Below are 10,566 nucleotides of genomic sequence, written 5' to 3' on the forward strand. Positions count from 1 at the left end.
AATAGTGCCTTTCGCATAGGTGGCTGTGAAAGTTAGAGGAAGACCTGTGGCAGGTCAGCGCTAAACAACTTCCACTGACATTGTTGTGCAGCCAGACAAGTCCTGACTCACCTGGCTTCCCAGGGTTGTCCACACCCAAGCCTGGGTTCAGATTTTCCTGGGGTGTAACACAGAGAAGGCAAGTAGTGACTCTGTGGCATTTTACTACACTGATGGACAGTGACTTCAGTGGGGCATGGGGGGGACTCGATAATATGGGTGAAAGTAGTGACCACAATGTTTTTCATGTGAAACCTTCATATGAGTGTTTATCAATGATACCTTGATAATAATAAAAAAATGTTAAAAAAAGAATACTTTCCTGGGGTTGGGTGGAATGGAGAAGTTATCCTGGGGTCAGTCCTCCTGACTGGGGTCAAACACCAGGTGCTCAGCCCAGTGAATTTATGGGAGGGGGTGAGGTTGGGGTGCATGGAGCCTTGAGGGCAAGTGACTGGCTTGCAGCCCCTCAAGGAGCCGTCTGCACAGCCGGGAGCTTGCTCCCCAACTCCACAATGGCAGTGCCAGCCCCCGTGGAATCAGACCCAAGGCAGAGGCAGGGTCGGGGATGTTCCAGCATCACCTCCAGACTGGGGCCACTCTCTTTCCTCCCTCCCCCCTGACCCCAAGTCTCTCCCAGACTAACTCATTCTCTGGCGTGTCCTGGCCTTACGGTGGGGAAAATGTTGGTGACACCAGCTTTTTCAAGGACCAGGGGCCTTTCCTGAGATCCAGACACAGGGTGGGCTAGAGGCCCTCCCTCGGCTGCACCCTGTTGCAGTGGCCCCTCTCCCAGCAGCAGAGCCTGTCCTGGAGGCCAGGGGAGGGGAGGCACCAGGACACACTCGATGGTTCAGCACCTTGGAGAGGGGATAGGCCTGTGCCCTGGGAGTCCTGGAAGGCTCCCACACCTGCTTTCTCAACCTCTCAACCTGTGGGGTAAATTCTGGGAATTTAACAGAGGGCACTAAGGAGGAGGCAAAATTTGAACCCAGGTCTGAACTGGGAGCCATGTCAGGGCCCTGATGTGCTTAACACGCCAGCCAGCCACCTGCAGGGTCACTGCCAGCATCTACCCCAGGATGGGCCCTGGCAATCTTGTGAATGGCCCAAATCCTTCTGAGAACACTCAACGCTGCCCCAGAAGAAGGCAAAGGCCCTGAGCAGCCCCACCAAGGTCATGTCAACTCCACAGCCCCGGCCCTAGGGGCCTGTCATGTCTGGCCTCTGGGGCTTGAGGGAGTAACTAACGCAGCTTACCAGGGCTGACTTGACTGCTGTATCTGGGCAGATGACAGCGGTGTCTCTTGGTGCCACTGAGGTCTTGGGGCTGCTTCAAGGTTACACAGGGAGAGCATGGCCTGCCTACTCAGACACTCAGCAGGCACTGGAGGCCAGACGCCAGGCCAGCTCAGAGCCTGGCACCCAGAAGTGCCCAGTAGTGGCTGCTACAGCCCCTGCAAGGTCTGGGGACACACGATTCAGAACTTTGTTATAAATACACGTGTTTGGTGAGTAAGGGGTGACAGAAGGTGGAGACAGTGCTATACACAGCTGGTATAGGCGTGGAGGCTGACCCCCACAGAGAGAGACAGACAGTCTGCCCAGCAGGGCAGGCCGGGCAGCATTCTGGGGCCTGTAACACTTGGTTGGCGGGCACACTGGCAGGGGTCTTGTCCAGGGCTGTCAGGGCCCAGGCGCCCTGGAGGCTTCCTTGCTCCAGATCCTGGGCGGTGTCTGCAGTGGCAGCAGGGCTCAGCTCACATCATTCAGGGCCTAGTGGGACACGGGGGCTCGTCAGGAGGATGCTGGGCCATGTGGGGGTGGAGGCAGCCCCTCGGGGAGCCCTGGGTCCCCTCCCCCATCCCGCAGGCAGCTCACCTTGCGGGCAAACTCGGGCAGAATGAAGGCTGCGCGATGTACATCGGAGTTGTAGTATTTCAGCTGCATCTGTTCCACCTGCTTCTGCATCAGCTGCCGCACAGGCTCCCGGAAGTTGGTGCTCTGGGGACAGGGGTGTGGGGGGGCATCAGGGGAGTTCTCTCGGGCCCACCTGCCCCCTCCCATCTCAGGACAGCCCCAGCTCACTGGGTCTTTGCTGCACAGCATGAAGCCAATCTGCCCGCTGGGATAGGTGGGGATGGTGCAGTACGCGTAGTCCACTACGGGGAAGAGCGACTTGCAGAACTGCCGCATCTCCTTAATGAGGTCCAGGTGCAGCCACTGGCACTCCCCTGCGGGCAGTGGGCAGGGTCAGCATCCGGCAGGCAGGCGGCCCCCTGGCCCGGCCCCTCCCGACTGCCCTGCCAAGGCCACTCACCTTGGCAGCAGAGGATGCCATCCCCCTTGAGGGCCGTCTTCATGAGCTGGTAATAGGACTCCTTGAAGAGACTCTCAGCAGGACCTGCGGGGCAGGGAAAGGGAAGAGGGGCAGCGCACACACTCTGGCTAAGACCTCCTGAGCCTGGCTCTGAGGGAGGCAAGACCACTGTCACCCCACACCAAGACCGGTGCAGCTGCCCACGGGCGGAGCGGATTGGAACCCAGTCTGCGACATTCAGCAAGCAATAACAAAGAGGCTGTTTTTGAGGTGGGGCAGGGGTCCATGCCAAGTGCCTGAGAGGGCTCCACATTTTCATCCCATTCCTGCGGGATTCTCATCGGCTCTGTGTCAGGGGACTCACCCCCCGGGCCTTGGGTTGAGACTAGACCCCCGCCCCTACATTTTGTTTGCCAAGAGCAGAGAGGAGGCTGAAGGGGAAACTAGGGCCTCAGTGGGCCAAGGCTAGTGCCCCACTCTCCTCTAGGTCCCCAACTTTGGGTAGTAGCCTGGTCTCCCTACTCTACGGGGTCATGTTTGAGTGACAACAGAGAAGGGAAAAGTTCAGCTCTAGTTCTGGGGACCTCCCATCCTCTGCAAATCAGGCCATCCCCTCCCATTCTGCAAATCAGGCCAGGGGCACAGATGGCCCAGGGCCAGCCCCTGCTTACCCATGGGGTCTGAGGAGTCAGTGATAATAACATCGAAGGCATCCTGGTTCTGTTTCATGAACTCAAAACCGTCACCCACATGTAGCGTCAGCTTTGAGCTGGAGTAGCCAATGGCCATGCCCGGCAGGAACTTCTTGGAGACCCGAATGACATCCTGGGGAGCAGAGGGACCAGGCTGGGCCACAGGGACTGGGAGCCCTGGAGTCGGATGGAGTGAGTGGGATGCCTGGCAGCCCCTCCCAAAGCCTGGGCATTTTGGGCGAGCCATTCACTTTGTGGAACCCCGGTTTTCACATCTGTAAGATGGGGAGCACTCTGGTACCACCCCCTCAGTTCAGTGGGCTGGCTCCTGCCCGCTGCTCAGCCCACACCTCCACCTCCCAGTTCCCTCCCCCGAAACCAAGCTGCCCCCTGCCTCCAGTAGCTCTGCTGGTATTTCAGAGGGTCTTGATTCTAGCCTCACCAGGAGAGCCTTTCTCTGTCTCCATGTGGCCAGCTGCTTCTCCTTCAGGCCCAGCTCACACCCACCTCGAGGCCTGCCTTGACCAGCCTCCCCTCCTGCCTTTCCTTCCAGCCCCCTGCCGCTGTCCTGCCTTTATCAGATCAGTCTTGATGTTTCCTTCTAACTAGAACACCAGCTCCAAATGGGGCAAGGACTGGGCCTATCTGTTCACTATTGGACCCCAGCACCTAGACCAAGGGCAGCCACATAGAGGTTCATTAAAAACATGCTGAGTGTGAAGGGTAGATACCCTAGCAGTTGGCATGCCCTGGGCCCTGAATTAAAAACCAGCTCAGTCTATGAACCAGCATCATGGCTCACCTACGATTATGATGTGCCAGGCCCTCACTATCCAGTTTTCCTACGGAATCCTCCTCAACATGTTTTTGAGACGAAGAAACAGGCCTAGAAATGGTAAGGGACTTGCTCAAGGGCATGCAGCTGATTTAGGGCAGAAGCAGACTTGAACCCAGACCACAGCTCCGCTCTGTGCGCTCACCTCATCGATCTCACACTGGACCACCGATTCCACGGAGGGATGCTTCACCACCTCCCGCAGGACACCCCCATCCCCGCCGCCGATGATCAGCACCTGCGAGGGGAGGGGCGGTCAGGAGTGGGCTGGAGCCGGAGCGTCAGCCCTACCGAACAGGCTCCAGCAGAACTCGGTGGCCTGGACCCTCACCGGGCAGAGGCACTCACACCAAACCAGCTGGAACAAGCTAGAACCATATGGTACAGGGTATGAATCTCAGTTCCTCTGACCCACAGACCCCCTTACTTCATTTGCTACTCTCAGAAATCCCTTCCTGCCTATAGAACCTGCTGCCAGGTGTGTGTTCCCTTTTTCTGGAAACTCCTCCCAGGGCTGCTCCTTCTTGAGCTTCAGGCGTCAGCCAGAACTGTTTGCTTCTCAGGGCTGTGTCAGCACGAACTCCCCTTGTCCTTGCTGGCACTTTCTCTGACAGCTGTTTAGGAAGCACCTGGGCTGGGCACAGGGCACATCCAGGACCTCCAGCACTGCTCGGAGGACACTGAGTGGTGGGTTTCCTATGGCGGGGGGTGTGGGGTGTCTCAGGGCTGTTCTTGGAGGCTGGTACCTTGCGGGGATTGCGGTGGCTGCAGAGGGGCAGGTTGGCTATCATCTCCTGGTAGGAAAACTCGTCTCTCTCTGTGCACTGGATGACGCCGTCCAACACCAGCACGTTGCCGTAGCTCTTACTGTGGGGCAGGAGTGACAGTCAGGTACCTGGGTCCCCTGGAGAGGCGGGCAATGTGGTCCAACTGTCCCTGGGTGAGACGAATCTCCCCCGACCCGACAAGGGGTCCCAGGGGTTGAGCACTGGGGATGACACGTGGCAAGGATCTGCAGGAGGGCCCCTGGGGGGCGGCTAGGGTTGGAATGGGGTCTGGCTCTGACGTGTCGGGGACTGACACGTGGAGTTCCGCGCGTCGGGTCGGCGCACACTCCGGCTCCCTCCCACCGACGAGGACTGCTCCAAACGCCGGCCCCTAGCCCGGGACACGGGATGCAGGGTCGGGAGGGAGCTCAGAGAGGAGATGGGCCTAGTTCACAGGAACTTCTGACAGTTTTGCAGGAGGAGGGGCGGGGGCAGAGGCGGCCGAGGGGCATCCGGAGGTAAAGCGCTCAAGACAGGGGTCTGGCAGAAGAGGGGTAGTTCGGGCCGAGGTCAGGGCAGGAGGCGTCTCGGCTGGTTCGCGCGGGTGGGCAGCTGGCGGTCTGGGTTGAGCGGGCGCAGGGGCGCCAGGGCGCAGGGCGGGGCGGGCGGTGGTACCTGCGGAAGACAAGGATATCCTGGTACTGCGAGCGCTGATGGTGTAGCAGCTGCTCCACCTGCAGCGACAGGGCCTGGCCGGGCCACAGGCTGCACGTCTCCCGGAACCAGCCCTCACGAATGGCAGCTGGGCTGGAGGCGGCGGGGCCGTCGGGGCAGGGCTCCATGGCGGGCGGGCGGGCGGGCGGCGCGGGGCGCGGGCCCGGACTGCAGGCCGCGCGGAGCCGCAGCACAACGGGACCAGCTCCGCCCGCCGCCCGCGCCGCAACCTAACTTTGCTGGAGGGGCGGGGCCGGTAGGCAGGGGCGGTCCCAAACTCGCCAATGGCGGCGCGGGCGCGGGCTAGCGGCCACGCGGCGGCCCTGCCCCCACCAGCGCTCTAAGCGCGCTGGTTGGCCGCAGGCGCTCAGCGCAGCGCCCAGTGGCCGCGTCGGGCCGTCAATTGGTGGCAGCAGGGTAGTCCGGCCCGCTCGGAGGGGCCACGTGGGGCCGAAGCCGGGCGGCCTGACGGAGCTGGGGGGCGGGTTCCGGCTCCGAACGGACCGGGCCGGCGGGAGGGGACCGGGCGGTGCGACCCCCGGAGCCCTGACCCCCTCCTCGGGGCGCGAGGGGCCACAAGGGCCGCAGAGAGGGAGCGAGCGGTGTCTGACTCGGGAGGGGAAACGAGCAGACATCTTCGGCTCGGGCGGAGTTGCGGACGCTGGACGTGCGGACCTCCGGCTTGAGCCCTGGAGCTGGCGAAATGGGAGCGAGTGGCTACCTGTCTGCGAAGAGTTACGTTGTTGCGCTACATCTATAGAGTGGGATGTCTTTCTCGACGCGTGTCGTAATTTGGCTCCTTGTAGGACTTGAACAGTGTATGTGGTTTGTCGGGGGCGCAGGCGGTTTTTATTTACTTGAAAAGGACCATCACAGCCCCGAGACTTTAGCTGGATTTAACCATTTTCCCTTAGATCCATGAGCTTATGGCTGCTGACTAAAAAGTTCTTTTCTAGAGGAGCTTCTGAATTTACCAGCAGTATCGCGGAAGAGGCCAACACATGCAATTCAGCACCAAAACGACTGGCACGGTTTTTTTTCTTTTTTGACAAACTGGTCTTTGCCTCTTGAAGGGTGGGCGGGAATGTGCTCTCTGTTTTTATGAAAATGTCAAGGAACATCTCTGAATCACATTAAGCATGCTAATTAGCAAATATTAAATGCTAATTGCTTTACACGCGAAGTTTCACATGCCAAGGAAGGGGGATTAAACTGGTATAAACTACTGGTGACATGGCAGGGATGTTTTCTGACTGACATTTTGCAGCCTCCACTTGGAGGTGGGAAGCAAGTTCTCTCAACCCCAGATGAGTAACACATCATTCATCAGTTCGTGCAAACCTCAGGCTTTATTGCAACAGTTCTGCCTTGGCCAGCTTTAAGCTCCCTTTAAAGGCGAGGTGAGCCAAAGCAGTAAAAGAATTGTTAGCAGATGACCTGACTAGACACAGGTTGCCCAAGGTCATTCAGAAAAGGATGACACAGCGGGTAAGACACAGTCAACCAGTATGTCCTGTTACTACAGGCTTGACTGGGTTCAGGCCTGTAAGTGGGTCACGGTGTTCACATCAAGCCTGCACTTCCTCTAAGACATTTACACCTCTGAGCTGTGATTACCTGTTTACTTCCATGTACCCTGAACTAGACTGTAAGCGCCATGAGACTGGGGATGATGTTTACCTTGGCAGCACTTGCATAACGAGGCTGAATGTCTGTGGGAGGCCAGCGTATCTTAGAGTCAGCTGTCTTGGCTTGCTTCCAGCTGCCGCACAGCTGAACCCAAACGGGCTCTGGCATTCCAGGGACACTGCATGGGGCTGGAGGAGGGGAGCAGTGGAGGATCAAGTACATTTCATCCCTCCTGCAAGTTGAACAAAGTTGCTGCAGCATGTGCATTCTCAAATGAGGATCATACAGCCTTTGCCCTCCTGTAGAGGTGAAACCATGGTCTTGGCATCAACACCAATAGCAAATTAGACCTCTGGGCTAGTGTGTATAGCAGTAGCTCAAACCTTCTAAGTTCAAAGAAAATGAAGGGCCTAAATTACTAGCAAAAAAGCCCTCACATGTACAGGACCTCTATGAGCCCAGAAATGTCACCCGACTTCAGATCCCAAGGAAGAAAAACAGGGTTTGCCGGAAGTTGCTATCATATTACAGCCCAATTAAACTCACAACTGATACGGAAAATCAGTATGGAGAAAACCAAGATATAGCATGAAACACTTCCCCAAATTAGGGCCAATGTGCATTTAAATTTCAGTTGCAAAGCCTAGGGAGTTGACTATCCCAACCTCCTAAAGCATGGATACACACCTTGGAGATACTGGGGATTTGGTTCCAGACCACCACAATAAAGTGATTATAGCAGTAAAGCCAGTCAAATGAATTGTTTCCCAGTGTATGTAAGTGTTTACACTATACTGTATAGTGTGCGTTGTCTAAAAATACAACGTACATGCCTTAATTAAAACATATTTCATTGCTAAAAAATGCTAACCATTACCTGAGCTTTCAGCAAGTTGTAGTCACTGATCACAGATCACCATAACAATTACAGTAGTGATAAAATGTTTGAAATAATTGTGCAAATTACCAAAACGTGACACAGACAGTAAGTGAACAATGCTGTTGGAAAAAACGATGCTGACAGACTTGACACGGGTTGCCACAAATGTTCAATTTGTGAAAAACTATCTGTGAAACAATAAAATGAGGTATGCCTGTGGTTTATAAAAGGGGAGAGGGGAGAGGTGGGTGGCTACTGTCCGTGGCCATGGTTTAAGTGGGGGCTGCCACAGTGTAGGTATGTGTATCCCTCTCACTGGAGAGACTTTTGAGCAGTTAGCACCTGAGTCATTTTTTAAAGCATTGTGTTTAGACAGGCAGATGGCTGTGGTTATGAGTGGGAACAAATTTGGCCATTATCTGGTATTACTTGGTTGTAAATGCTTATGGCAAGCTGCCTAAGCCACCACCCACAGCAGGGGGCCTCCTGGAGCTAAAACCCTTTCTGCTCAGAAGTTCCCCCTCCACCTCCAACCCTGCTGGTCCTGCCAGAGCCCTCTTTTCAGAGCTCAGGCCCAGTCACGGCCTCCATGGTTCAGCGTCACTGAGCAGTCCCTGTCTGACACCCTCCCTATACTCACCACGCCTCTGCTCCTGGGCACCCAAGCACTCTGCCCATGACTTGCAGCTTCAGTGAAACAGAGCTATGGCCATTCTCCAAACACCCAGAAGGCTTGCATTTCTGTCCCATGGTCAGCAGTCCTGGACTTTTGGGTTCCATGGTTCAGTAAAATTTCAAAAACACATCTGGGGACTGACATCAGGTTGCCAATGTTTCCTTTTGTAAGAAAGGACACTTAAAAAGACCTCAACTCCTATGGTCTGGTGGTCACCATCATTTTAAAAGAAAAAAACACTGTCGCTAAGACAAAGCTCTAAGGATACTTTCCAAATAAAGGACAAGGACTCAATTTTACCCCTATGAGAAACGTAACACATCTTCCCCCTTGGTCTCATTTCGCTGCTGACCAGTGGGTAAGCCCACTTTGGCACACTAATAAAAGTCTGGGATGTGCTGCCCTGCTTACAACAGTGCTTCTTAAACCTAAGGATGCCTAAGAATCACCTGGGAGCCTGCTAAGACCAGGTTCCCACGCCTGCCCCTCGATCTTGATTGCGCAGGATTGGGAAGGAGCCTGGGATTCGGCCTTCCTGGCCAGCTCCCAGCTGCTGTTAGAGGCCCATGCCTTGAGTAGCACTAGCTCCAAAGTTCTCTGGACTACTTTAAATGTTCAAGGTCCAACCCAAATGCACCTTTCATGAAGCCTCCTCAGGCCATTTTCAGTAGAAAATAATTTCTCACTTAAAAAAAAATTCCCATCTGCCCATTTTTTATAGCAGAGACTGACATTTTTTGGCAGGCAGCTCATTGTGCCTCAATGTCCATTCTTTCCGGATTCTATAACAGGACCCTGCATTTTTCACCAGGCATGTGGGCAGTAAAATGACCTTTCCCAGTATTTTTGGCTGTGGCCATTTGACAAAGTTCTGGGGAGTGGAAATGGGCTGTGTCCTTTTGAAGGGAGTTGGGTGCTTCTCCCTTTCCCTCCTTCCAGCCGAGTGGCTGAGGATGTGATGGGTGGAGCTGGGACAGCCACCCAGCCTGCGAGGTGGGAAGCCCTGTGTTCAAACTGAGGCTGGTAGAGCAGGAAGATAGGAGCCAGCGTCTGGTGACACTAGCTCTGGACTGCCTACATGTACAGGAGAAAGAGAGGAACAGCATGTGTTTGCTAAGCTACTGATAGTTTGGCTTTTCTGTCAGTTTCAACCACTCCAGTGCAAATATCAGCCCATTTTGGGACAAGCTGTTCTCTGCTCTTCTGCTCACAGGTTGCTCTCTGGCAGCAGAGCAAGGTTTGATTTGGCCTTATAGTCCCATAGTCAGCCCTTTCAATAATTTGTGGGAAAAACTTCCAAGAAAATAGGTTCGTTAGTTTTGTGAAAACAAAAATGGCATTATGTTGGGCTTCCTTGATTTAATAGCTCATCTCAGCATTAAAATCAAACAGAATTCTGAAAAAATAATCAGAGATCAGGCCACAAATTTACACAAGAAAGTCAATCCTGCATTATTAATAGTACAAAAATGGAAACTTCAATGTTTAATAATGAGGGTTAGATAAAATGAATTTTAGAATAAGCAAAGTCTCTGAATATAAACTTTAAAGGTAAAAAACTATAGAAACAGAAGTCCAAGTTTGTAAATTAAATATATATACACATGAACCAAAATATCAAAGGCTATCTTTGGTAGGACTACAGATGATTTAACTTTTTTCTTTGCACTTTTCTGTGTTTTCCTCATTTCCTACAATGAACACACTACTATTTCTCCAAATAGGAAAAACAAAACTAAAAAAAAAGAGGGAGAGAGAAAGGAACAGAGGAGAGAGCAGGCCCTCTGGAAGACAGCGGGCTCTCAAGCACCCCAGTAGCTTTTCTTCCCAACGGCATTTGTTACCGTTTGGCTTCATTCGCATTATCTGAAGGCCTGTGAAGGAAGTAAAATGGCCCACAGAACCCTCTGGGTGGCGGGGCAGGTGAATGTCACTCTCTGTGCCCTGCAGATGCCGCCCTTTTCTGAGTCCCAGGAGAGCCTCCTGCATCCACTCTTGGGGGCAGCTCTGGATT

At 54.3% G+C, this 10,566-nt stretch overlaps 1 protein-coding gene across 1 annotated transcript; it reads right to left on the reverse strand.

Annotated features, from left to right (window-relative positions):
* Positions 1-1,527: 1,527 nt before the first annotated feature.
* On the reverse strand, positions 1,528-5,522 carry SRM (spermidine synthase). Its single transcript, XM_017649970.3, has 8 exons — positions 5,329-5,522; positions 4,633-4,753; positions 4,032-4,124; positions 3,031-3,184; positions 2,360-2,443; positions 2,128-2,273; positions 1,921-2,043; positions 1,528-1,815 (listed from the first exon to the last, which is right to left on the reverse strand). Exons 1-8 carry the CDS (start codon positions 5,493-5,495, stop codon positions 1,795-1,797), a joined length of 909 nt encoding a protein of 302 aa, XP_017505459.2. The 5' UTR covers positions 5,496-5,522; the 3' UTR covers positions 1,528-1,794.
* Positions 5,523-10,566: the final 5,044 nt, after the last annotated feature.

The sequence above is a fragment of the Manis javanica genome, chromosome 4, assembly GCF_040802235.1.
Source record: "Manis javanica isolate MJ-LG chromosome 4, MJ_LKY, whole genome shotgun sequence".
In the NCBI taxonomy this organism is placed as follows: domain Eukaryota; kingdom Metazoa; phylum Chordata; class Mammalia; order Pholidota; family Manidae; genus Manis; species Manis javanica.